Here is a 27,989-nt window from a genome sequence, read left to right as displayed (position 1 = left end):
TCAGTCTAGCAGTAAATTAAGCTGCTTGTAGCAGAATCTCAATAAAGGGCAGAATCTATGATGTTTGTGTGCGATGGGACCTAGAGCTACAGGCAGGTAGTTCTGGTGAACCTGCAGTGGAGGGTAAGGTCAGCTGCCACATTCTTCATGCCTCTGACTGTTCTGAGATGTCCTTGCCCAGAAGTTCATAGCAAATTACCTGCTTGGCAGTTACATAGTTTATTTGAGTGAATTTTGGAGCAGGGCATTCTTTTGATGAACAATATAAATATAAACATGTAATATCCTTTGTAATCTGCTTTAACTTGAACTTCATAATAAGGATATAGCATTTCAGTGTATTATGATAAATTTATATTCCATTTAAGCACATATTATGTTAATTCATTAGACTGGCACTATTGTATGGATGCCATGATATTTCAGCTGAACTTATTTATTTGATAGCAATTGTGCTTTCATCCTCCCTCCCCCCATTTTTATTGAAATCTAACTTACTATTTTTTATTATTTAAGAAACCAAGGAAGTAATGAGACATGCATCTTAACAAAAAGAGGATCCAGGAGCGATTTCCACAAGTCCCTTCAAAAGCAAACATTTGAATCTGAAGTTTTAGATGACAGTGATTCAAATTATCAGGTATTTTCCTTTGAGATAGCTTCTGGCCTGGGCTGAACAGGGAAGAGGGGTAGAACTATCAGCAGCAGCAGTATCATTTATTTATACCTCGCCCATCTGGCTGGGTTTCCCCAGCCACTCAGGGCGGTTCCCAACTAATTGCATTCTTGCCCGCTACATACTAAATATGTATTTGGTATATTAGGCACACTAGATATTTAATTCATCACTTGCTCATTGGTAAATCTAATGACTCTAAAGGGCAAAACACTTGAAACTTTTAGTACTGTTGCACGACACCCCAATCTCCAAGCACTGTGAGATTCCAGGGGTTCCAGGCGCTTACGCAGGGATTGTGTTTCCTTTGGGGAATGAGGCACGGTGGAGACTGGTATCTTTGTGATATATTATTTATTTACACCTATATATAACATGGGCCTACAATGTAGAGGTTCACAGCATCAACACCCCAAAAGGGTCTTGTTTCTCTCATAGCTGCAGCCTTGGATTCAAACAGAAATCAAATATCCTTCTCTCTCCAGCTTGCTGCTTTTCTTCTAGGTCACATCACTGCCACAATTCTTTACTACTCTAAACTCTGACTTTATCTGTTGAAGGAGGAGGTCATCTCACACCAAACACCTTAATAGCCCATCACCTCACCAGGAAATTAGCTTGACTTGATTAGATTTTAACACTTGCTGGATCCAGGGATTAGAGGGATCTGGCCCCCCCCAAACCCCCCCTCATAAACTGAGCTTTTTTTTAGCCACTGGAACTCAATTCTAGCACCTCTCAGTTGGGCACCATTGTCATTATAAGAGAACAAGGGAAGCATTCACGGTGAGTTCCGGCACCTCTTTTTCTAGAAAAATAGCACTGTTCATAGCAATATGAACCCAAAGCCAGTGGTGGAGCTTCATGCTCCGGCACCGGGGGGGGGGGGAGGGGGGGCGGAGAGCAGGCGGGGCGGGGCTGGCGCACGTCCCAGAGGTGTGGTGCACTGACCGCAGGGGTGTGGCGTGCGTTCTGGGGGCGGGGGCACTTCCTGTGTGGGCGGGGCACCCAGCGCGTGCTGGGGCACAGCCGCAATGGAACCCCACCAGGATCGCGCTGGTGGGGGCGGTGTGCTCCCCCCACACTCCTCTTCCTCTGCCAGTCCCCAAAGCCCATCTTTATCCATGTGTGGCTACTTGCACTACAACTGGGGAGAGGGCATTTCACATGACAATGCTTTCATGTGACTGGCTCTCCATATGGTCCCAGTGATTTCCCCCCTGAAATATCAGTGCACCCTTCCCTTTTCCAGTAAAGGTTGCAGTTCATAAATATCACCAGACCTTCTATCCTATCTTTCATTTGTTGAAAAAATAATAATAATGAAATAAAGAAAAAGGAGAAACCATGTCACCTTTTCTTTACCCCCTACCCTAAAGTTATTAGGATTCAATCACTTCTCTTGTGAGAACCCAAACTCCTGCCCATTTTTTGCAGGGGAGAAACAATCCTACAAAAACGAAGGGGGAGATATTTGGCTTGGCCTTAGTCTGTCAGTATCATCCATTACTTGTTTTGGGGAATAGTTATTTCAAAGGTATTATCGCACTCAGTTGAAAAAGAATTATGGCAGAGAAATACTGAGTATCTTTAACATCTGCGAACTAAAGTGATTAATGATGTTGCTTCCTACTTCATGCCCTCTTGAGCAGACAGCTCCCAGGCATTTAAAAGTCCTCTGTGATGACTCCAGTCGAGCCACACTGACATCTGGGGACTTTGACCTGCGCAGCCTACAGCCAGATGCTCGTCTGGCAGACCTGTTGCAGCACATTAGTGCAGAAGACTTTCGAAGGCAAAATGAGGAGCAACGACAAGCCAACAGGCCTGCAGAACTGTTTGCACTGTATCCCAGTATAGATGAGGTGAGCCATAAACCTGCATTGCGCAGTTGCATGCTTAACAAGGAAATATCTCACAAAGAATTAAGATTCAAACAAGAGTTGTGTTCTTGCCTCAGTCTGTGCCCACAAAACATCTCACCATTGTGCTTTGCTTGCTGTCTGTGTTGACCACGTTATGTTAGTGCAGGCTTTGCCAACCTGGTCACGCCAGATGTTTTGGGCTACAACTTCCAGCATCCCCAGCCAGAGCACCAGGATGGCAGAGGCTGTAGAAAGGCAACATGCTCTTAGGACGTGTCTCTGTCGGTGCAGTTATATTCCTCCTTAAGTTGAATTGGAACAGTAGCATGACACAATGTGTAGTTCCATGTGATGTTTAAGAGGAACCAACTCAGGTTGACAGCAGCTCTACATGCTCTTGTCAGTGGTGCACTTAGATAAGTTTAGACTCTGAATTTAATGGTTTTTTTTTTGGGGGGGGGAGGTTCTTTCTATAGTAACATTCATTGCTTCACTTGCTTCAAAATGTGGTCATCCAGCCTTCTGTCCTGCATTTGGGGACCCTCCTTCTCATGATGTCGAATAGAGCCTTGGGTATGTTGCGTTCGCAAAGTAAAGGAAGGATTGGACCCTGATTAAAAGCAAGACACGAGGCTTTGACCAGCAAGGCTCTCGGAGAAAGTGCGTCCACCACACCCCTCACCAGGCCATTTTATTAGCAAAAGAATCTTTTACACAGTGCTCGTAAGAACCAATCATATTTCCTCTGAGCATTTCATCAAACCCCACGTGGGGAAAAAGTTACACTACAACACTAATTAGCATGCATATATTTTGGGGTAAGGGGACGCGGGTGGCGCTGTGGGTAAAAGCCTCAGCACCTAGGGCTTGCCGATCAAAAGGTCGGCAGTTCGAATCCCTGCAGCGGGGTGCGCTCCCGTTGTTCGGTCCCAGCGCCTGCCAACCTAGCAGTTTGAAAGCACTTCCGGGTGCAAGTAGATAAATAGGGACCGCTTACTAGCGGGAAGGTAAACGGCGTTTCTGTGTGCGGCTCTGGCTTGCCAGAGCAGCGATGTCATCCTGGCCACGTGACCCGGAAGTGTCTCTGGACAGCGCTAGCCCCCGGCCTCTTGAGTGAGATGGGCGCACAACCCTAGAGTCTGTCAAGACTGGCCTGTACGGGCAGGGGTACCTTTACCTTTACCTTATTTTGGGGTAAATATGTTGAGAACTACAAAGGGGTAGTAAATAGCTGAGAACTACAAAGAAGAGCATCTGGCAACCCCGAGGTAATAAACAAGCAGTACATATGATAAGAAGGATGGCCAGGAGGACAGCGACCGTTATCACCTTAATGTGAGATCTGCTTCCTGGCCCTAAGATTAAGATCCTACATCAAATAAACTTGCCCACTGTCTTTGATGACCCAGGACGCCTGCCTGTCTAAGTGTGTACGTGATTCGTGAAGAGCAGGGAGAAATGGGCAGTAGAGGCAAAAGGGCATCAAAAGGGCATGAATGTAGAATCTTATGGGATTTAATCAGAAATTATCGTCAATATATCAAACCCAGTCAACACAATGTCTTCATCGTGGACACGATGGCTTGATGTATATTCTATAATTCCTCATGGTAATCCCAACTGATCCCTACAGGGTATCTGCTCCAAAGAGTGCACCTCTTTGGAACAGATAGTACATCTTACCATGGCTGTATAGGGGAAATATGTGTCACACACAGATCCCACAGGCTAGAAGTGTGCCAAGTGTATCCAATAAAGAACATCAACCTGTGGAAAACCAGAACCTCAGACAAAGCCTGAATTGTGGCTTTTTGCCATGATACTAAAACATTACCTCTGAGCTCTGATGGAGAGCTCAGATGATCGTGCAGCCAAATTCACTCCAACTTCAATGAGAGTTAATTAAAAGTTTCCATTCCACAATCAAATGAAAGCCTGTTATGGCCTTGTGGATCAGTCTTACTTTGCTTAGGTTTCATGTGCAGATATCTCATCCTTTCATTAGAACTAGAAGGGTTTGTGACGTGGGTTGGCATTTCCAACTTCAGCTGAAGGAATACATTAAAGGGATTAGCATGTGGGTTATAAATTAAATTTAAAAGATTAATGACTTTGCTCCAACTTGTTCATGGCAGACTTGTTGGTTGAATTGCCTGAAGCATATGGTTTGGGAGATCTGTACAGTAGTACCTCAAGTTACATATGCTTCAGGTTACATATGCTGTAGGTTACAGACCCCACTAACCCAGAAATAGTACCTCGGGTTAAGAACTTTGCTTCAGGATGAGAACAGAAATCGTGCAGCGGTGGCGCAGCGGCAGCAGGAGGCCCCATTAGCTAAAGTGGTGCTTCAGGTTAAGAACAGTTTCAGGTTAAGAACAGACCTCCAGAACGAATTAAGTTCTTAACCCGAGGTACCACTGTATGTGAGTATCTTACTGAATGTTACCAAACTAAGTCATGCACAAAGTCAAGAGTGGGGAGCCTTTTCAGAGGGAGGACCTAATCTGTTATTGGAAACATTCCAAGTGCCACGTGTAAGGCCAGAGGCAAAATTAAGGCCTGAGGTTCCCCACCCCCTTCTCAGAGGAGACCCATTGAAATCAATGGAATTAAGTTACTTGCTTTCTTTGATTTCAGTGGATCTGCTGTGGATATGATTTAGTTGGATATCACCCTTGTTGTTTTGTGTGCAGCCTGGGTTACATCTGCTTTTGTTGGGACTGATAACACAGAAGCATCATAAATATTTGGATCAGAAAGAACTGTTCTGTAATGTGTTTGTTAATAGGAGGATGCTGTGGAAATACGACCAGTGCCTGAGTGCCCCAAGGAATATCTGGGCAATAGGATATTGGTGAAAGTACAGACCTTGAAGTAAGTATCTCTGTGACTTATGGTTCCACAGGGCATGTTTTCAGGTTTGGATATTGTTCTATTGTGTGACCTTCATAGGTTGAGGTTACACCTGCACATGCAGTAGAATGAGGTGGGACACTTCTGAGATGGTAGAATGGACTCTGCAACTTCAGCCTGCAGATGTGAGATCATATTGGTGGATTCTTCCCTTATTTACCTTTTTCTTTAGGCAAAAAGAAAATTAGCAGATCAGTGAGAGGACAGGTGTTGAACTTTTCTCTCTAACATGGTAGTCTTTTGCTTGTGTGAAATGTTTCTGATTCTCTCACACTCAGTACACCACCTACAGAGGCAGCCTCCTGAAATATTTACCCATCTAGTATTTTGCAAGCCTTGTCTCTACTTCAGGATATTTTAAAAAAACTTCTCATGTCTTAGTTTAACTGAAGTTTTTTTGGCTTTGAAGGCCTGAAGGGGGAGAAACCCACCTACAGATCTGCTCTTTTCTGCTGGATTAAAAATAATAATACCATATTGGCCTGAATATAAGCCACACTTTTTTTTCTTCCAAATTCCGACCATGAAAAGTTGAAGTGCGGCTTAAATTCACGAACTTACAAAAATTGGCTTCGCTGCTGAAACAGACATACAGTAAAACAGAATGAGTGTGAGTGCCTGTGGAATTTTGAGGGAGTGGCTTATATTTGGGCCCATACGGTAATATGGAAAAATTGCCAAAATGCACTAATAATAGTGAACAATTAATTGTAACCCATATATTCCTCTTGATATTATCACTGACAACCATTTTGCTTATATCTGACAATGTGCTCTTCTTTTTAAAAATGGAACAAATTTAAGCTAACAGAGACCAAATGTAATCTCAAATGCTATTTTACTATGGCAGAAGTCAAAATGTAGTGGAGTGATCATCAAATGTGTATCTCAGATTTTATCATCATCATCTGTCAGGGACTGGACTTAAGGGGGGGGGGAGAGATTGAGGAGACCGCCCCCCCCCCCCGAAGCTTCCAAAGAAGAGGAAGGCAGTATTGATTTACAGTTTACAGCAGGGCTTTGAGGAAGACCACAGCTCAGAGACAGGCAAAAAGAAGAGTTGAGAGGTGTTGGGAGAAGAGAAGGGGGAGACAGAGCCAGAGCAGCCAGCTGACATGTTGTCACTGGAGAGTATAGCTGACCCCCCATCTCCTAGAACTCGGCGTTTGTTAAGAGTGCGAGAGCAAAGGATGCAGAGACACTTGGCCTCGGGCAGACACCGTAAGGGGAGGTGCTGTTGCTAAGGAAGGGAGCGGGGAGGAACTCAGTTGGAGCAACGCCATCAATTTATTTGTCTCTCACCGTGATGATTAAATAAACTCATTCGTCAGGACTCTCTTTGATATTCCCTGCTTCTTGCTGCCACCAGGGGAGGGATAGAATTCCCCGAGCCTGACATCATCATCTACAGTTGGTCATAGGCAGAAACAGCCAGGTCTCTGTCCCCGAGGAGCTTACAATGTAAAAAGGACAGTGGAGAAAAACAGAAGGAAGGATGGAGGGAAACGGGAAGAATATGCAAAGCACATACACTTAAAGTTTGGTTAGAGTAGGGAAGGAGGATTAAAGGGACAAGCCAGAACTTGAGTTAAATTAATGTTGCCAGTGCACAGATACTGCACATTAACCCTTGTGTTGTGTTTTGTTTACATGTGTCAAATGTGCGTAGTTATTAATCAGTACCCCATCATTTCCTGTTTCAGATTTGAGATAGAAATTGAGCCATTATTCGCAAGCTTAGCCCTCTATGATATAAAAGAAAGGAAAAAGGTAAGAGTGCAGATGAACAAAACCAAGGGTAATGATAAAACAATGTAAACAAGGCATTAGTTAACAACATCACCCCCTCCCTCATTTCAAAATTGTTCACATATGAATTGTTGGGACTGTGCTTTGGGTGGCTACAGATGACTGTGGGAGATAGGAAGCCATGTGGAAAGTTGAGGCAACGTTTACCAGAGCTCTGCAATCAGTTGAAACAGTAAGGTAGCAGAGGCATGGGACGTGTCCGAATGTGATAGGTAGCCATAGATTTCCCCTTAGCTGCATGCATGCTGCAACAATATATTGACAAATGGTCACCACACGGTAAATATCCTTTGGATGTACCCTATCCTTAAGTTTGTGCAACTCAACATTTTCACAACTGACTGTAGTTTATGAATCATAATAATCAACCATAATAAGCTGCTTGCCATGTTTTCAAAATAATATCAGTCTGTATGAAATTAATTCAGCAGTTTCTAAAATATGCTTTGAGAAAACCACCACCTTATTTATCCACTGCAATTAATTAGACACAGTGATGGATGAGTGAGAACTAATTTTGGCGGACTTTTGAGATTCTGTCTCTGGGTTGTATCCAGAGCTAATTAAATTGAGAGCAGGCCTGTTGACGAGCGTAACTAATTTAGGGCAATTGATTTCAGTGGGTCTGGTCTGAGTAGAATTTACTTGGCTAAAAACCAATATTTGAATCTGTGTGGTTCTTTCATTTTAACCTCACCAAAATCCTGCAGAGGGACCTTTGGGATTAGAGAGAGTTCCTGAGTGTAAAAATTCACATTTCTCTGACTCCCCAGAGCCAAAATGTCTGCTGAAGCTGTGCAATTTCACCTCTAAAGCAACTGGCTCTGTTCCAGTGCTTAAAACAACACCCACACCAGAATTCACACACATATTAGTATAATAATAATAATAATAAAATAATAATAATAATAATAATAACAACAACAACAACAACTTTTATTTGTATCCCGTCCTCCCCGGCTGAGACTGGGCTCAGGGCACCTAACATCAAATATATAAGAAGAGTTTGGATTTGATATCCCGCCTTTCACTCCCCTTCAGGAGTCTCAAAGCAGCTAACATTCTCCTTTCCCTTCCTCCCCAACAACAAGCTCTCTGTGAGGTGAGTGGGATTGAGAAACTTCAAAGAAGTGTGACTAGCCCAAGGTCACCCAGCAGCTGCATGTGGAGGAGCGGAGACGCGAACCTGGTTCCCCAGATTACGAGACTACCGCTCTTAACCACTACACCACGCTGGCATATATAACATTGGCATATATTAATATTGGCATATATAACATGGCATATATATAACATTGATATAAAATCAAACAATAATTAAATCACCTCTTAAAAACAAGTCAGGATCAAATTAAAATCTGAATTAGATGGCTTTCTGCAGGATTAGAGTTGGGAACAGTAAATGCTCATCAGTCCCAACTGTGTACGCTGATCTTTTATGGGCCTGTGATAATGCTGTGATTATTTACTTATGATAGGTTGTGCACCAGTTCCTGCAAAAGTTGTGAAATATCTTTTTGTTTTTACATTTTTTTTAAAGATCTCAGAAAATTTTCATTGTGACTTGAACTCTGAACAATTCAAAGGGTTCTTGCGATCACATGTACCATGTATTGACTCATCTAGTCAGGCAAGGTCTGCAGTATTTTCTGTAACATATCCATCTCCGGATATCTATCTAGTAGTGAAGGTAAGTCATATTTGTGGATTTTAAAATCATATTTTCTGACTCTAACTAGAACTGATGCAGAATAAGCAAACTTGTGTATATCAACTTTATGGAAAGATCGGACACGATAAAATTCTCTTGAGTCTACTGAGCATGACTGTAAAGGGGGGCGGGAGGCTTGCCCTTCGCAATAAATCCCTTGGCTTGACGGTAGTGGTATTTACAGTCTTTATTGTACGAATATTTACAAAGTACAGAGCATCTCTTCATGCATCCGAATCATCGGCAACTAATCCCGGCAAGTGGGGGCTTCCGGCTCCGCCTCCAGCAAAGCAGTCTGGGTAATCTCATATGTCTGTGTTGTTCCGAATGCTTTAACCCACTCCTGTCCTGGGCAGGACAGTGGTGTGCCTTCTCCCTCTGTGCTAGAGCTGGAGTGGTGCTATGGCTCCCTAACATCAGGCAGCCCTGCCTCCACCTCTCCTTGCTCTCCCACACCTTCCAGTGCTTCCTCTTCTGCTGGTCCCTCTCGCTGCTCCTCATCCAACTCAGGAGCCGTCTCAGCTGGCTCCGTGACAGTGACCTGGTTCCCACTAAGCCAAATGCAGACTTAGCAACACCATGTACACTTGCAGGCTCCTGGAGAGGAGCACATGGCCACTTGGGCTCCTGCTCAGTCTTATTTACTGCCATACCGTATGGAGCATCAGGGGCACATGGTTAAGCTTTTTCTTCACTAACCAGATGTTGTAACGAAGATCAAACCTGGTCAGGGAGTTGAGAGCTTAACTGCAAACCTTGGTTCAGATCACGTACTAAACCAAACCTTGGTCTAGCTTAGCATAGTATAACAGTGAAAAGGATTGGGGAGACAATCTCCCTGGGTCCTTGCACATTCATGCGGCCTGTCTAAGCCATAGTTTGACTTACTGATTTATGTAGACCAGCCACCTTTCTAAAGCAGGGGCAGGCAGTTAGGGCCCATGATCCACATCTGGCCCATTAAGTATTTTCTCCAAAGATAATCTCCCCTCACCCCCAGAAAAGTTTCATAGGGTGACAGTATATAGATAAGTTGATGCTGTCCATGGGCTTATCATGCTTCCAATTATTTTTATTGATTTTCCAAATTACAGCCCAATTTTTACAAATTATTAGCAAATTAATACAGTTTTAGTAATGTATGGAAGTGAGAGCTGGACCATTAAGAAGGCTGATCGCCGAAGAATTGATGCTTTTGAATTATGGTGCTGGAGGAGACTCTTGAGAGTCCCATGGACTGCAAGAAGATCAAACGTATCCATTCTGAAGGAAATCAGCCCTGAGTGCTCACTGGAAGGACAGATCGTGAAGTTGAGGCTCCAATACTTTGGCCACCTCATGAGAAGAGAAGACTCCCTGGAAAAGACCCTGATGTTGGGAAAGATGGAGGGCACAAGGAGAAGGGGACGACAGAAGACGAGATGGTGGGACAGTGTTCTCGAAGCTACAAACATGAGCCTGACCAAACTGCGGGAGGCACTGGAAGACAGGAGTGCCTGGCGTGCTCTGGTCCATGGGGTCACGAAGAGTCGGACACGACTGAACGACTAAACAACAACAACAGTTTTATTTAAGTGACTTTCCACTCGCCGTTGTCAATGCATTCTTAGTTTTTGATGTTGCTGCAATGAATATTTTAAATGATTTCCAATTGCAATCCATTATCCAAAATTATCACTTAATCATCAGCTGTATTCTTGGCAATTTCCATTCATGTTGAAACATTATTTAAGGGCTTCCAGTTCCAGTCTGCCTTAATGGAGGCAGCCCCCACGACAGCAGGAGAATGTCGGCAAACGAAAAACAAGGATGATAGAGGGTAAATCATTCTTGCAAATTCCCCCCAGGGATGGGGGTAATGGGCTTCACTTGCAGTCCGTCTTGGCACCTGGCTCTCGCTCCAGCATGGATTGCGGGGGCCAGGGAGGCTATGAGTTCAAAAGCACTTTGCCTGGTGAAAACCCTCCTACACTGCCATTAGGAAGCAGAGGTTCTCCGTTAAATTGGATTTTTAATTGGCTTTAAAGTACCGGCACGTTCTGCAAAAGGGTTGCAACAACATATTGCAGATCATATCGGCTGCATGGATCAAAGGTTTGAATTGGGATAAGATTTTCTTTGGCGTGAGAGTCAGTTGGGGAGAGGGAAGCCTATGGCTTGTTTATTCTAAGTTTCTTTTATATATTTATGATTTTGCAACCCTCTCCAGAATACAAGATAAAAAGATATTTACAAGTGAGGCAGGGACGTAGACATAATATTGATATTAACAAGCAAAAATGGAAACTGTGTGTGATCAGAAATGAAGAAAGGAGGAGGAGGGGAAGCTCAAATATGATGTGTTGGAAAGACAGAGTAATTCCCCTCACCTCTGTTTAAAAAAACAGACAAGGAAAAAGAGACTGAGATTTGTGTGTTCTACTGACAGAATGTAATATAAGATAAAGTTTAACAGAGCCATAAATCTCTTGCTGGAAGGAAAATAATTTGGGAGACTGTGATAAGAGCGCTGCAGAGATTCTGGGAGTTGGAAAGGAGTATTAAATCTTCAGCGTGTTCAAAAACTGCCCACCTTTTTCTAGGCTGAGGGGGAAAAGGCGAAGATCTGCAACATGTTTTATTAGTGAGACAGAATGGTTTCTAGCAGACTGTCACCAGTTCTGAAGACATCGAAGCAAGGGATGGAGAGATAAGACCCCTGAGAAACTTGGAGATTCAGTTCTGCCAGTAGCCGTGATGGGAGAAAACAACTGCTGGGAAGTAAAATAGGCAGTGCCATATATGGAAAGAAGGAATCTCTATGAATAGAACAGTTTTCACACACAGGGCAAAAGAAAGATAATAGTTTGAGTTCCTCACTTGAAGCTTTATAAATTTATATATTTTAATATCATGAATGGAAATCATTAATAATGGAGCTGTTCTGGAGTTAGAATGGTGTCCAGCAGCCTTTTCTGGGTGGCAGCGAGAGAGGCAGCACCATGAAGGCGTCGGGCACCCTGAGGGAGTACAAAGTTGTTGGGAGATGCCTCCCCACTCCTAAGTGCCCAACACCACCTCTCTATCGTATGCGCATCTTTGCTCCTAATCATGTTGTTGCAAAGTCCCGTTTCTGGTACTTTGTCTCTCAGCTGAAGAAGATGAAGAAATCTTCTGGGGAAATTGTGTACTGTGGACAGGTTTTTGAGAAGTCTCCGTTGAAGGTGAAAAATTTCGGTATCTGGCTGCGCCATGATTCTCGTAGTGGAACTCATAACATGTACAGGGAGTACAGGGATTTGACAACTGCTGGAGCTGTTACACAGTGCTATCGTGATATGGGAGCCCGTCATAGAGCTCGTGCTCACTCAATTCAGATCATGAAAGTTGAAGAGATTGCTGCTAACAAGTGCCGCAGACCAGCTGTCAAGCAGTTCCATGATTCCAAAACCAAGTTCCCTCTGCCACATAGAGTTCTGCGTCGTCAACATAAGCCGCGCTTCACCACCAAGAGACCAAACACGTTCTTCTAAATGCAGACTTGGTTCATTTGCTCTGAGTTTCAATAAAGTTCTTTTTGAACTTCTGGGGGAAAAAAGAAAAAAAAAGAATGGTGTCCAGCACACTTTCCTGTGCCTCTCTGAGTCTTCAGACTTCTTCCTGGCTCCAAGCAGAGTATCGCAGCAGTGGTGTGTGCCTTGTGTAGGTGCAATAAATCATAGTCTGTACGCAAGCTTCTTGCTAATCTAAGAAGGCTTTAATCATGTATAGAAAAAACACAATAAATCAGCCGGGAGATCGAGCAGACATTCTCTCCGGCTCATCAGCGAAAAGTGAAAGTAACTCGCATACAAAGAAAGATTCCCGTATGTGAAAGAAACCATGCCTCAGTATGCAGAGACGCCACACAGAACTATTTAACCCTGTAAGTTCTGATTCTCCTCATGGCTAATGGATTATTATTATTACTGAACTGTAACTGATATTAATTAAGATTATAGAACACAGGTATATAAGATCGGAAATGCACCCAAACCGTCGTGCAGAGAGACACTTTAACTAAAATGTATTAATTGGAAGTAGATTGGCATTTTGAGAATTGTATAATTTGGGAATTGTTATAATTTGGCTATTATTGGAGGTATATTGGAGAATTAATTTTTAAAAATTACAAAAAAGAGAAACACCGATTTAAAGCATTTACATACTTTTGTAAATCTTCAAGTGATAATATAATACTGCTTTCATTTCATTCTGTGTATGACAATTCTAGTATATAATTTTCATTGACCTTATCCTCTGCCATTTATATCAATCATCACCATTTCCAAAGATGATGGGCGGCATTCCTTTCTGGGCGCCTGCAGTGCTGTTGTGATTGTTATTCAGTGCATAGCTGGTTTCTCAAGGTTAACTCAGCCCCTCCACTCCCCAGCTCAGCACTTCCTCCTTTTTTTTTTTTTTTTGGTTAAATAATTTTTATTAATTTTCACCAGTTTAGCCCTTCCATCCCACAATACTCCATGTACATCTTTTTCAACGTCTGAATATCTCTCCATTTTCTTCTCCTTTGAATCTCATCAGCACAGGAAGGGAAGGTATTTCTCTCAGTACTTACCAAGGTTGTAATTAGTAACTATAGCTTATGTTCCAAATTTTACTATATTGACATATACTAGCAATGTACTTTATTAAATTTCATTTTCTTTTCGGTGTTTTGAAATCTCTTTTTTCTTTTCTTTTCTTTCTTTTTTGGTAGATTGAAAAAGTCCTTCAACAAGGCGAAATTGGAGATTGTGCAGAACCCTACCTGGTTCTAAAAGAAAGTGAAGTTGGGAAGGTACATATGATATAATAAAGATTTTTACATGAAATGCACACCTTCTTCACTGATACATCTGTCAAAGATGGCTTGCGAAAGCTTAAACCAGAAATATTATTAAAGCGCTCCTATTCCGGTCTAAATTCAGTGTCTCAGGACTGTTGTTGTTTTTATCTATGTATAATAACGGGGGGGGGGGGGGCTGTTCCTGCTCTCCCTGCTTACACACTCCACCTGCCATTCCCCCACATTTTGGCTTAGTCATTTTTATCTGTTTTTCTACTGATGATTTTGGTTTTTTTATAAACCAATTTGAGGTTTGAGTCCAATTAAAACAGTATATAATTCTTGTGAAATAGATTAATAAATAAAATAAAGTAATGAATTAGCAAACTTTTCTCCTTCTCAATCCCATTTCTGAAGCTATTTCTCTCTTCTATTATGCCGCTTCGCTTTTCACTCCACCCCTGTTCTAACTACCTTAATTTATGGCATCCATAGAGGAATTAACAGAGGTTGCTAGTGTGTGTTACAAACTAATTTTCACAGTGTTTGGATCCATGTCTTATTTTAGCTAATCCCCTTTTCCGCTTTCTTTCAGACTAAAGAAAAAATTGAGAAATTAAAAGTGCATGCTGAGTCCTTTTGCCAACGTTTGGGAAAGTATCGTATGCCTTTTGCTTGGGTTCCAATAAATTTAGCAAATTTCTTCAGTGTTTCAACACTTGAAAGAGATATAGCAGAGTTAGAAGTTTTAAATGGTAAGTTTAAATGTTGTGTGTATGTGTACATAAGAATTAATATTGAAACAGGAAGTTTTAAAAATATAATGTCAATGAAGTGGCTTTGCTTCAGCCTCTAGATTATAATGTAATTTGTGTCCTGTATTTGTAAAGCACATTTTGGAAGATCCGTGAAGTTGGCAGTTTACAAGTATATGAAGGAGAAAAAAGTATGGCAAAAAATAACAGGTTACTCTCCAAAGGCAATGCATCCCTCCACAGGAAAATAAAAATTCCAGGCTTCAATTGGAGCTTAAAAGTGCGCTAGATAGGCACAGTCACCCTTTACAGCAGCATTGCTAAGATTATTTTGTTAACACTTGTTGTGAGAGTTGGATGGGAAGCCATTGACTCTGTTCAGACACAAAGGAATAGTACTAAACTTCTCAGTGAGATGTAATTCAGCAATTTCATGCTGCTGCCTTCACTGATGTGTTAGTTTATAGCGATGAGAGGAACAAGCCCTTATGGGAAGGCTGTCTTCCCCTGTGGCAATCCATAGTTTGACCTTTAGCCCTGTAACAGGGGAATTATAATCTCACAGCCTCTGGTTATATTTCCTGCAAGGCTGTTATAGAAATGAATAAAGTATGGAGGTGTCAGGCCTGGTCGTTGTCCTTTTCAGATCACCACACAAACGCTTCTTGTTCTTTTATAACTTTTTATTGCATATTAACAAAACAATCTTATAAACGGTTCTTAACTATTATTCCTCAGAGTCACTTCTTTCAGATAACTTCTGAGCTCTGCTTCTCCGTGACCAGCCACTCTCAAAATGGTGAAGGCGCCTTTCCCTTCGCTTTCCCGCTCTTTTTCCTAACCTCCTCACTAGAGCTGGCTTATATCTTCCCTCCTCCGGATCTGAGATAGGACTTAATCCTTGCCTTTCCTGTGAACAGCCATTCCCTCCCTGTTGTTCCTCTTGCTCTCTTCTATTAGATTCACTGCTCTCCCTCCCCCCTTGGGGAATGCTTTCTCCCTCTGAGAAACTGGAAACTTCTAACTCTTCCCTGACATCACCCCCTCCCCTAAGCCCCCCTTCCTCCTCCTCGCTCTCCTCTGTTTCTGAAGGACTGAACCCTATGAACTCTTTTTCCTCACTATCTTTCTTTTCAAAAATTTCTTGAAGATGCCAGTTATGGGGTTTTGGCTTGTGGGGATATTTTCTATGAAATTCTCTCTGCAATTCCGGAATGTTTATTTTTTCTGTTGGTTCCCATGAGTTCTCATCTAACCCTTTCCATGCAACCAAATACTGTAATTTCCTCCTGCTTATTCTCGAGTCTAATATCTCTTCCACTTTGGTCTCCTCTTCCCCATCATGGCGGGTAAAGGAGGTGGTTCCCTTGAAATTTGATACTTATGTGCTGGTACAAACACTGAGAATAAAGATCTATGAAATACAGGGTGTATTTTCATATTTTCAGGTAAATGAAGCTTGAAAGCGACTGGGTTAATTTAAGCCTTTACTTGGAAAGGTCCCAATCTTCTTGGCTCTGGCTTTTTACACCTCCCTTGTATTGGTTGTCCCTTGGTAGACAGCCATACCCAGCTCCCTACTTGGATTTCTTCCCCAACTCGCCGATGCCTGTCTGCAGCTCTCTTGTAAACCTCTTTAGCTTCTTCCAAATCCTCTTTCAATATCTCATGAATGCTCCTCAACTCCTCTATCATTTGTTCTGCTGCTGGTACTGCTAACTGCTCCTCTTGACCTGGGAATGCCCTTGGGTGCAAGCCTAGTTTGCCACAAATGGGGCTTTGCCCGTAGACACATGCATTGCATTATTATATGCAAACTCTGCTAGACTGAACTTCTCTAACCCACTTTGCTGACAACCAGCATAACACCTCAGATATTGTTGTAGTGTTGCATTCGTTCTTTCAGCTTCCCCATTGGTTTGCGGGTGTCTCACTGACGTGAGGCTTAGCTCCACATCTAGTAACTGCATTAACCTCCTCCAAAATTGTGATGTAAATTGGGCCCCTGTATCTGAAATGATTTGTGATGGCAAACCATGCAACCTAAAAATATTATCTAAAAACATCTTTGCAGTTTCCTGCGCAGTCAGAATTTTGGCACATGGTATGAAATGTGCCATCTTGGTTAGCATGTCAGCCACCACAAAGATCACTGTTTGCCTATGCGATGACGGTAGATCTGTTATAAAATCCATAGACACCACATCCCAAGGCCTTCCCGGCATGGGCATAGTTTGCAACAACCCTGCGGGAGCTGCTCTGAGTGCCTTGGCTCGTTGACATACTTCACAACCTCTTACATATTGTGTTACCTCCTCCCTCAACTTTGGCCACCAGAACTGCCGTGTGATTTGATACAGGGTCTTTTCTCTACCAAAATGTCCTGTAGTCGGGTTATCATGATGTTGCCTCAACACTTTACCTCTTAATTCACCTGCAGGTACATACAGCACCCCTCTCCTGTACAGCAATCCACCTTTTCCCTTGAAACCTTCCTCTTCCCCTCTACCTTTTCTCAGTTCCTCCATTTTCTTTTGTGCAAACTCATCTGTTACTGTCAATCGCTGGAATTCCCTGCCGTCCACTACTACAGCTGCACACCCCCACTGATCCGATCTCAGCATTTCTTGCAACTTGGGAGGTGCTTCCCCTTCCATATACTCTGATTTCCGTGTACTCAATCCTAAAATTAAACCCAGCAATAAACTCCGCCCACCTAATTTGCCTTTGGTTTAGCTGTCCAGCAGTTTTCCGATACTCTAAATTCTTATGATCCGTTTGTACCACCATCTGATGTGACGCCCCTTCCAGAAAATGTCTCCACACTTTAAAGCCAGCATGCACAGCTAAAAGTTCCTTATCAAATATGGTGTAGTTTTGTTCTGATTGATTTAATTTTCTAGAGTAGAATGCACAGGGTCTCCAGTCCCCTTGTCCTGTTGCAGCAGAATGGCCCCAATAGCCCTATCAGAGGCGTCAGTTTCTACCTTCATACGTTTACTTGCATCTAGGTGCATAAGATATTTTTCTGAAGCAAACACTGCCTTTAATTTATCAAAGGCCTTCTGTGCTTCCTCAGACCATCTGAATGTCCCCTTGCCTCTTAGACAATCAGTCAGTGGTGTTGTGATTTTGGAGTAATTACCTATGAATTTACGGTAGAAATTAGCAAATCCTAAAAACCTCTGCAGATCTTTCTTAGTTTTAGGTGCCTCCCATTCCACCACTGCCTGAACTTTACTGGTGTCCATGTGCACCCCTTTGTGGGAAATGCAATATCCCAGGATCTCCACCTTTTGTGTGTGGAACTTACACTTCTCTAACTTCACATATAACCTGTTGGTCCTCAATCTCTCTAACACCTGCGTGACATGTTTTACTTGTTCCTCCATACTTTCATTATATATTAAGAGGTCATCTGAATAAGAGACACAGAACTGATCCAGTATACCTGCTAAGACGTGATTGATGAAAGTTTGAAATACCCCTGAGCCATTTTGCAAGCCAAAAGGCATTACCAAGAATTCAAACGCACCATACTTAGTACAAAAACTGGTTTTCCACTCATCTCTGACCCTTATCAGATTACATGCTCCTCGTAGCTCAAGCTTGGTAAAGACGTTGGCTGACCTTACTCTCTCTAAGAGGTCATCTATATGTGGCAGTGGGCACACGCGAGGCTTCATTTGGCTGTTAAGGATTCTGAAGTCACATACTAATCTTGGTGCCCCTTCCTCCCCTTTCTTTTTGACAAAAAAGACGGGAGCACCCCCCAGGCTGTGGACTCTCTAATAAAACCTCTCTGCAAATTCTTTTGCAGGAACTCCCTCAATGCTGCAGATTCTACTTCTGACATGGCATATATCTTGCTTGGTGGCAACTGTGCCCCAGGGACTAGGTCTGTCTTGCAATCATAGGGCCTATGTTGTGGAAGTTTATCCGCTTCTTTTTCACAAGAAACATCCCGATAAGCAATATATTGTGACGGAATCTCACTTTCATTCCCCATCAACTTCCCTTCTACCTCTGTTCCCATTACTTCCACCAAGATTTTTCCCTTTTGCCCCAAACAATGTGTCATACAATAGATCAAACCAAAAACCAAAGACCTTTGATGCCAGGCAATCACCGGATTGTGACGATTGAGCCAACTCATGCCCAGCACCATTGGGTGGCCAGCTAGTTTGGTCACATGAAATGCCCTGGTCTCTGAGTGATGATCCATATCCATTTTCATTGGTAGAGTCTCGTAAATCACTTCTCCTGACAGTAGCGGTCTGCCGTTGATTGTTTTCACTCACAGTGGGAAATTCAAAGGTAACAAAGAGATTTTGTGTTCCTGTACCAATTTCTGGTCTATGAAATCTGCTGATGCTCCTGAGTCTAACAGCGCCTCTACCTGGACCCTATGTCCATTGGGAAGTTGTAGTTGCACCTTCACCGTTAGTCCTGGGATAGGTGGTTCCGCGTGAGAGTCTTCTATTGCTCCTCCACCCGGCTGCAAGCTTCCATTTCCAGCCAGGGACATTCGTTTCCCTGATGCAGTTCCTTCAGGCAATTGTCTCCTCCCATGTCTGCTCCAGATAGAGACTCCCATCCTTTACATTGTCATGCTAGATGCCCTGGTTTTCCGCAGACGAAGCAACGTCTCATGTCTCTTCCTCTCCCTGCATTTTCTCTTCTCATGGAAGTGGTAGTCACGGGGAGGGGTCTGGCTGCTCCTAATTCCATGGGCTCTGGCCGCTGTCGTCCTGGCACGTTGCCCACTCTGCTCTCTGTACTTTCGATAATATTGTTTTCCTGCCACCACGGTCTCCATTGTTCCTTCTTTTCACTAGCCCTCCGTTCCATGCGTAGGCTCAATTGCAGGCACGTTCGGACCAAAGAGTCCAAGGAACTAGGTTCTCGCATTTCGGCCAATTGGTTTTAAATCTCATTATTTAGTCCTTCCCTAAAAAGGGCTGCAACTGTTGGGGAATTCAGATCCCATTTTAATTTCTGCACCAGCAAACTAAAGTTGGACCAATAAACTCCCAGTGTCCTTTCCTTGTCTCATTCTCAACAGCTGCCTAGCTGTGGTTGTTTCATGTGCAGGGTCGAAGAAAATCGTGTCTAGATACTGCAGAAAAATTTGTAGATTTCCTAGGGCGACATCCCTCCGAGATATTAGGGGTATAACACAGTCCTTTCAAGAAATTAATCACATAAGCAACCTTCTCTTGCTCCAATTGAAATTCTTTATCCTTTATCTCTATTATGTAAAAAAATTAGTCTTGAAAGCCATGTATTCAGAACTTTCTCCCTTGAAGCTACGTAGACGTACAGTAAATGTTTTACTCACTCTATCTCCCCGCGTCGCTTGCAACATGGTTCTATGTTCTCCCAATGCTGCCGATAGTATGTCGACTTGACTTTTCAACTGTAAGTTCTGTTGCCATAAGTCCTGTAATGTTAGCTGGAGCGCTGGGGTTTCTCCTTGCCCAACTGGCGCCACAGCTCCCTCCATTTTGGCTTCTCCTTCTTTACGTATAGTGAAGAGGCGCAGAGCAGAAGGTATTCTGTCAGGACTGGTCGTTGTCCTCTTCAGATCATCACACAAACGCTTCTTGTTCTTTTATAACTTTTTATTGTGTATTAACAAAATAATCTTATAAACAGTTCTTAACTATTATTCCTCAGAGTCACATATTTCAGATACCTTCTGAGCTCTGCTTCTCCATGACCAGCCACCCTCAAAATGGCGAAGGCGCCCTTCCCTTCGCTTTCCTGCTCTTTTTTCTAACCTCCTGGCTCGAGCTGGCTTATATCTTCCCTCCTCCGAATCTGAGATAGGACTTAATCCTTTCCTTTCCAGGGAACATCCTGTCCCTCCCTCTTGTTCCTGTTGCTCTCTTCTGTTAGATTCACTGCTCTCCTCCCCCCCTTGGGGAAAACATTCTCCCTCTGTGAAACTGGAAACTTCTAACTCTAACTCTTCCCTGACAGGAGGTGTTTACAATTTTCTTGAATTAAGTATGTGATATTCTTTATTGATTTATATACTACTTAAATGTAAGACTTGCTTCTTTGAAATATATATATGTATATGTTAATAAAATTTGCAATCTTATCACATGCTAAAACATAGCATACAATTGTTTGATTCTGCATTAAGTGATGTCTTGCAGCTTCAAGATGAGGTGATGGAAAATGTAAGCAAATGAGGAGGTCTTTCAGTTTTTTACATCCCGAAAGTGTGCAACATAACAATAGTAAAGTGATTCATTTTTTTATTGAAACTAAGATGCCTTTGAAATTTTTCCTCTGAAGGCAAAGGGTCCACTGGTGACAGAAAATCAATGGCAATGCAAGGTAGAAGACTTTCTGAAAGAAGCCTTGGATTGGAGGATGTTCCTGCCTTGCCAACCTTCAAAAACACCACTCTGACTTTCAGCACATTTTTTAAACAGGTATAGTATAGACTGACATCTTCAAGATTTTTATGGTTTCCTCCCTCCAGTCACCTAGAAACAAGTAGCCTAACAAAATAGCATGAAAAGTAAGAGGAGTACTTTTACCACTGTATTTTTGGGTACTAATGTAGAGGAAATTGAAAATACCAGTATGCAATTTCTGAGTTTTTCTTTTCTAATAAATATTGAAAACAAAAAAAGTTCAGCATTTTTAATTCTGTTGCAGAATTATGAATTGTTTAAGCTGTAACTTTAGCCCCACTTCCCTGGGAATAAGCTACATTGAATTCAGCAGGACTTATTTTGAGTAGACAAAAGTTCTCCTCTGTCAAGGCAGTTAAAATAACTTGGCTCCCATCAAACCTACTTTTTCAAATTATGTACCTTTCAAAATGAGTAAAATTTTGAATATATTGTATTTTGCTTAGTTTTTGTGATTGTGCGTTTCTTTTTGATAATTTTTTTGAATGCTTTTTTTTGTAAGTGAACACAAGTGAGTTGTATTTAACAGTGATACATAATTAGTATCAAGGTTCATAATAAACATGAACATGGAACATTGATACCTACCAAACCTAAGTCACCCACTATGTCATGTTGTTTAGTCATTTAGTCGTGTCCGACTCTTCGTGACCCCATGGACCAGAGCATGCCAGGCACTCCTGTCTTCCACTGCCTTCCACAGTTTGGTCAAACTCATGCTGGTAGCTTTGAGAACACTGTCCCACCATCTCGTCCCCTGTCATCCCCAACATCAGGGTCTTTTCCGGGGAATCTTCTCTTCTCATGAGGTGGCCAAAGTATTGGAGTCTCAGCTTCACGATCTGTCCTTCCAGTGAGCACTCAGGGCTGATTTCCTTAAGAATGGATAGGTTTGATCTTCTTGCAGTCCATGGGACTCTCAAGAGTCTCCTCCAACTCCATAATTCAAAAGCATCAATTCTTCGGCGATCAGCCTTCTTGATGGTCCAGCTCTCACTTCCATACATCACTACTGGGAAAACCATAGCTTTTACTATATGGACCTTTGTTGGCAAGGTGATGTCTCTGCTTTTTAAGATGTTGTCTAGGTTTGTCATTGCTTTCCTCCCAAGAAGCAGGCGTCTTTTAGTTTCGTGGCTGCTGTCACCATCTGCAGTGATCATGGAGCCCAAGAAAGTAAAATCTCTCACTGCCTCCATTTCTTCCCCTTCTATTTGCCAGGAGCAAACAGCATGCAGACCTAGTGGTGGGAGGAAAAAATTCTTAAATAAGAGACACGGGGGAATGATTAATGGACTTCAATGTCTGTACACTAATGCACAAAGCATGGGAAATAAACAAGATGAGCTTGAGCTCTTGGTACAGCAAACTAAATATGACATAATAGGCATCACTGAAACCTGGTGGGATAAGTGGAATGTAATAATGGAGTGATACAATCTATTTCAGAGAAACAGACCAGACAAGAAAGGAGGAGGAGTGGCGTTATATGTCAGGGATGTGTATATCTGTGAAGAGATCCAAGATTTAGAACCTCAAAGCCAAAGTGAGAGCTATTGGGTCAAAATTAAGGGAGAGAAGAATAACAGTGACCTCATTGTGGGAGTTCACTATAGATCCCCAAGCCAAACGGAGGACATAGATGATGCCTTCCTGGAACAGATGGCCAAGCATGCAAAAGGAAGGGAGATAGTAGTAATGGGGGACTTCAATTACCCGGATATTTGTTGGATGTCAAACTCGGCCAAGAGGATAAGGACAAACAGATTCCTCACTGGCCTTGCAGACAACTTCGTTGTCCAGAAAGTGGGAGAAGCAACAAGAGGAACAGCCATTTTAGATCTGGTCCTAACCAATGTTGATGACCTGGTTAGTGGGGTAGAAGTGGAAGGATCATTAGGCGTGAGTGATCATGCTCTTCTGAAGTTTACTATACAGAGGAAAGGAGCAGCCAAGCATACTAGGACTCAATTTCTTGACTTTAAGAAAGCCGACTTCATAAAATTTATGGAAGTGCTGGGTGAGATCCCATGGACAGTAATACTAAAAGGAAAGGGAGTTCATGATGGCTGGGAGTTTGTTAAGAGGGAGATAGTAAAAGCACAACTTCAGGCAATACCAATGAGACGGAAACATGGAAGGTGCCTAAAGAAGCCAGGGTGGCTATCTAAAGAAGTTTTAACTGAGTTAAGATTAAAAAAGGATGTGTACAAAAATGATTCAGCAGAGGAAACACAGCCCAGAATAACTAAGGAGATAGTACAAGAATACTTGGCTAGTTTAGATGTATTCAAGTCTCCAGGGCCAGATGAACTGCATCCAAGAGTATTAAAAGAACTGGCAGATGTGATCTCAGAACCACTGGCAATCATCTTTGAGAATTCCTGGAGAACAGGCGAAGTCCCGGCAGGCTGGAGGAGGGCAAATGTTTTCCCTATTTTCAAAAAGGGGAAAAGAGAGGACCCAAATAATTACCGCCCAGTCAGTCTGACATCAATACCAGGGAAGATTCTGGAGCAGATCATTAAGCAAACAGTCTGTGAGCACCTAGAAAGGAATGCTGTGATCACCAATAGTCAGCATGGATTTCTGAAAAATAAGTCATGTCAGACTAACCTGATCTCATTTTTTGACAATATTACAAGCCTGGTAGATGAAGGGAACACAGTGGATGTAGCCTACCTTGATCTCAGCAAGGCATTTGACAAGGTGCCCCATGAGATTCTTGTAAAGAAGCTGGTAAAATGCGGTCTTGACTATGCTACCACTCAGTGGATTTGTAACTGGCTGACTGACCGGACCCAAAGGGTGCTCATCAATGGTTCCTCTTCATCCTGGAGAAGAGTGACTAGTGGGGTGCCGCAGGGTTCTGTCTTGGGCCCGGTCTTAATCAACATCTTTATCAATGACTTGGATGATGGACTCAAGGGCATCCTGATCAAATTTGCAGATGACACCAAACTGGGAGGGGTGGCTAACACCCCAGAGGACAGGATCACACTTCAAAACGACCTTGACAGATTAGAGAACTGGGCCAAAACAAACAAGATGAATTTTAACAGGGAGAAATGTAAAGTATTGCACTTGGGCAAAAAAAATGAGAGGCACAAATACAAGACGGGTGACACCTGGCTTGAGAGCAGTGCATGTGAAAAGGATCTAGGAGTCTTGGTTGACCACAAACTTGACATGAGCCAACAGTGTGACGCGGCAGCTAAAAATGCAATTCTGGGCTGCATCAACAGGAGTATAGCATCTAGATCAAGGGAAGTAATAGTGCCACTGTATTCTGCTCTGGTCAGACCTGGTCCAGTTCTGGGCACCACAGTTCAAGAAGGACACTGACAAACTGGAACGTGTCCAGAGGAGGGCAACCAAAATGGTCAAAGGCCTGGAAACGATGCCTTATGAGGAACGGCTAAGGGAGCTGGGCATGTTTAGCCTGGAGAAGAGGAGGTTAAGGGGTGATATGATAGCCATGTTCAAATATATAAAAGGATGTCACATAGAGGAGGGAGAAAGGTTGTTTTCTGCTGCTCCAGAGAAGCGGACACGGAGCAATGGATCCAAACTACAAGAAAGAAGATTCCACCTAAACATTAGGAAGAACTTCCTGACAGTAAGAGCTGTTCGACAGTGGAATTTGCTGCCAAGGAGTGTGGTGGATTCTCCTTCTTTGGAGGTCTTTAAGCAGAGGCTTGACAACCATATGTCAGGAGTGCTCTGATGGTGTTTCGCATGATGGTGTTTCCTGCTTGGCAGGGGGTTGGACTCGATGGCCCTTGTGGTCTCTTCCAACTCTATGATTCTATGATTTCTATGTCCCAGTGGCCCTGATCTTAGTTTTTTTGATGTTGAGCTTTAGACCATATTTTGTGCTCTCCTCTTTCACCCTCATTAAAAGGTTCTTTAAATCCTCCTCACTTTCTGCCATCAAGGTTGTGTCATCTGCATATCTGAGATTGTTGATATTTCTTCCGGCAATCTTAATTCTGGCTAGGGATTAATCCAGCCCAGCCTTTCGCATGATGAATTCTGCATATAAGGTAAATAAGCAGGGAGACAAAATACAGCCTTGTCATACTCCTTTCCCAATTTTGAACCAATCAGTTGTCCCATATTCAGTTCTAACTCTAGCTTCTTGTCCCACATACAGATTTCTCAGGAGACAGATGAGGTGATCAGGCACTCCCATTTCTTTAAGAACTTGCCATAGTTTGCTGTGGTCGACACAGTCAAAGGCTTTTGCATAGTCAATGAAGCAGAAGTAGATGTCTTTCTGAAACTCTCTAGCTTTCTCCATAATCCAGCGCATGTTTGCAATTTGGTCTCTGGTTCCTCTGCCTCTTCTAATTCCAGTTTGCACTTTTGGGAGTTTTCGGTCTACATACTGCTTGAGCCTTCCTTGTAGAATTTGTTTTGATCTACAAGGCCAAACTTGCCAGTTGTTCCTTTTATCTCTTGATTCCCTACTTTAGCATTCCAATCCCCTATAATGAGAAGAACATCCTTCTTTGGTGTCATTTCTAGAAGTTGTTGTAAGTCTTCATAGAATTGTTCAATTTCAGTTTCTTCAGCACCAGTAGTTGGTGCATAAACTTGGATTACTGTGATGTTAAAAGGTCTGCCTTGGATTCGTATCGAGATCATTCTATCATTTTTGAGATTGCATCCCAGTACAGCTTTCGCCACTCTTTTGTTGAGTATGAGGGCCACTCCATTTCTTTTATGGGATTCTTGCCCACAGTGGTAGATATGATGGTCATCCGAACTGAATTCGCCCATTCCCGTCCATTTTAGTTCACTGATGCCCAGGATGTCAATATTTATCCTTGCCATCTCATTTTTGACGACATCCAACTTACCCAGGTTCATGGTTCTTACATTCTAGGTTCCTATGCAATATTTTTCTTTACAGCATTAGACTTTCCTTTCGCTTCCAGGCATATCCGCAACTGAGCGACCTTTCGGCTTTGGCCCAGCCACTTCATCAGCTCTGAATCTACTTGTACTTGTCCTCCGCTCTTCCTCAGTAGCATGTGGGACGCCTTCCGACCTGAGGGGCTCATCTTCCAGCATCATAACTTTTATATGCCTGTTGTCTTTGTCCATGGAGTTTTCTTGGCAGGGATACTGGAGTGGCTTGCCGGTTCCTACTCCAGGTGGATCATGTTTGGTCAAAACTCTCCACTATGACCTGTCCATCTTGGGTGCCCTGCATGGCATAGTTCATAGCTTTTCTGAGTTATTCAAGCCCCTTCGCCATGGCAAGCAGTGATCCATGAAGTGGCCATTATGTCATAGTGTTTCATATATAGTTAGCTGCAAAGAAAATATTTGATTATATATATAAAATCGTGAGACTGTTATCAAATTTCTCGCTGTTTACAGGAAGGAGATCGGCTGACTGATGAAGACTTATTCAAGTTCTTAGCTGATTACAAGAGATCGTCTTCTTTGCAGAGAAGAGTGAAATCTATACCAGGTACTTTTAATAATAAAGCTAGGTCCAGCCATATACAGTGACTGGATTCAGACAGGCTTTCCCAGCTCCATAAGTGATGGCTTATTATCCTGCTTTGTTCACTGACATTAAGCCACTGTCCACCATTTTGGACGCAGTGAGGAAATTGGGATTAATACAAGTCAGGGATGAAATACCTAAAGATGATGGCTGAAGGAAGAGCATTCCGCACAGCACGCCTTCCCTGCTTCATAAACCCCGGTTTGTCAAGCTGAGAAAGATTATCCAAACCTGTTTCTTGGGATTCCTCAGGTGTTGGAGCAGGCAAGCAGTATTCCTGCTATTGGGGATTTGTGCTGGAGTATTTGCCTTGAAGGATTCTCCTTGCCACCCCGGGCTTCTCTTAGCATTCCTTCTCCTGGGCTGAGGCTGAGGCTACCTTACCCCAGTTCATGTCATGTGATTATAATTTCCCCTAATCTATGCTTTACCTTTCCTCCCCATTCCCATTTGTTCCCCACTGCATCATATGGCAGGTGGTCCTGTGAGAATCACCTCCTGCCAAATATTCTGTGTACCCAGTGTTCACACTCTCAGCCATCTCAGGCTGTGTACATGCTGAGACTATATGTGAATCAGAGTGTATTGACCTGTCTCATTTGTTAGATTTGGCATTTTCTTCTGTCTTGTTTATTTTTTAATAAAGCATTTGTCTTTCATGTTACTATATTTTGTTTAAAGGATTGCTCAAGTTGGAGATCTCCCCTGCTTCAGAAGGTCTCAGTTGCTGTCTCAGCCCAGAGTTGTTGCTGGTGAAGCCATTCCCTGAAAACCGCAGCCGGCCTCATAAAGAGATTCTGGAGTTTCCAGTACGAGAAGTCTATGTCCCCCATACTGTATATAGGTAAGAGGATTAACATGATCAAGGTACATCCATTCTCTTCCTAGATTAGGACCCACATCTAAATCAAATGAGCTAGACCTGTCTAGTTGGCATTACCAGGTAATGCTGTTGAAGACATACGGGGAAAGTAATTCATAGCAAAGTTAATCAGACAATAAATGTTGAAGTATAAGTAGCTGAGGTTGCTGAATGCCTCCTCAAACTTTATTTGTGGTAATTCTAGTGACAGAACTATTGCATGTGGGGTGGGGTGTGGGGTGGCCCAGTCAAGATGCACCCTGGGAGAGGATTTGAGAAAAGTCTCACCCCTTTCCTGGGAGCCACTGCATTTCCATAAAGAAATCTGCCTCCTTTTTTGAGAATTGCTGCAACTGTGAACAATCGGGATAAAATGTTAAGTGGTTTTTGAAAGGATTAAAAATGTCCTCCTTGTATGTTCAGTGCCCCTCTGCAAATATCCCAACTGTCTTTATTTACCCAGGATAGCCACTGACTTCTGGTTATGTATGATTGTCCACATTTGGAGAGATTGGGAGTGGGGGGATACTCTTCTAAAATACTGGTAAGGAGAATTGCTTGGACCTCCTCCCCATCTTACCTCCTGGTCTTGAAAGGTTAAATCTGTGAGACTAGGCAGGGGGTACGGAA

The 27,989-nt window shown here is 42.8% G+C and overlaps 2 protein-coding genes across 2 annotated transcripts in view; both read left to right on the top strand.

Moving 5' to 3' along the window:
- DOCK8 (dedicator of cytokinesis 8) overlaps window positions 1-27,989 on the top strand; it is a gene marked incomplete at its 3' end in the record, with an annotated part of 126,172 nt that overhangs the window by 25,751 nt on the left and 72,432 nt on the right. Inside the window, exons 4-13 of the mRNA XM_083404612.1 lie at window positions 517-640; window positions 2,329-2,541; window positions 5,333-5,418; window positions 7,161-7,227; window positions 8,807-8,956; window positions 13,716-13,796; window positions 14,380-14,539; window positions 20,849-20,988; window positions 26,365-26,458; window positions 27,179-27,341. Coding sequence (XP_083260738.1) covers window positions 517-640; window positions 2,329-2,541; window positions 5,333-5,418; window positions 7,161-7,227; window positions 8,807-8,956; window positions 13,716-13,796; window positions 14,380-14,539; window positions 20,849-20,988; window positions 26,365-26,458; window positions 27,179-27,341 — 1,278 coding nt within the window. The remainder of the gene's footprint in view (window positions 1-516; window positions 641-2,328; window positions 2,542-5,332; window positions 5,419-7,160; window positions 7,228-8,806; window positions 8,957-13,715; window positions 13,797-14,379; window positions 14,540-20,848; window positions 20,989-26,364; window positions 26,459-27,178; window positions 27,342-27,989) is intronic.
- LOC310659750 (large ribosomal subunit protein eL20-like) lies at window positions 11,927-12,544 on the top strand. Its single transcript, XM_083403543.1, has one exon. The coding sequence runs from the start codon at window positions 11,959-11,961 to the stop codon at window positions 12,487-12,489; it is 531 nt and encodes a 176-aa protein (XP_083259669.1). The 5' UTR covers window positions 11,927-11,958; the 3' UTR covers window positions 12,490-12,544.

This window comes from Podarcis tiliguerta, assembly GCF_965153285.1.
Source record: "Podarcis tiliguerta genome assembly, chromosome: 11".
Lineage (NCBI taxonomy): Eukaryota > Metazoa > Chordata > Lepidosauria > Squamata > Lacertidae > Podarcis > Podarcis tiliguerta.
Note: the sequence above shows the minus strand (reverse complement) of the source record. Positions and strands in the feature narration are given on the sequence as shown.

Coding starts and splice junctions, on each gene's coding strand:
- LOC310659750 (XM_083403543.1), top strand. CDS start 11,959: ATGAAGGCGTCGGGCACCCTGAGGGAGTACAAAGTTGTTGGGAGATGC.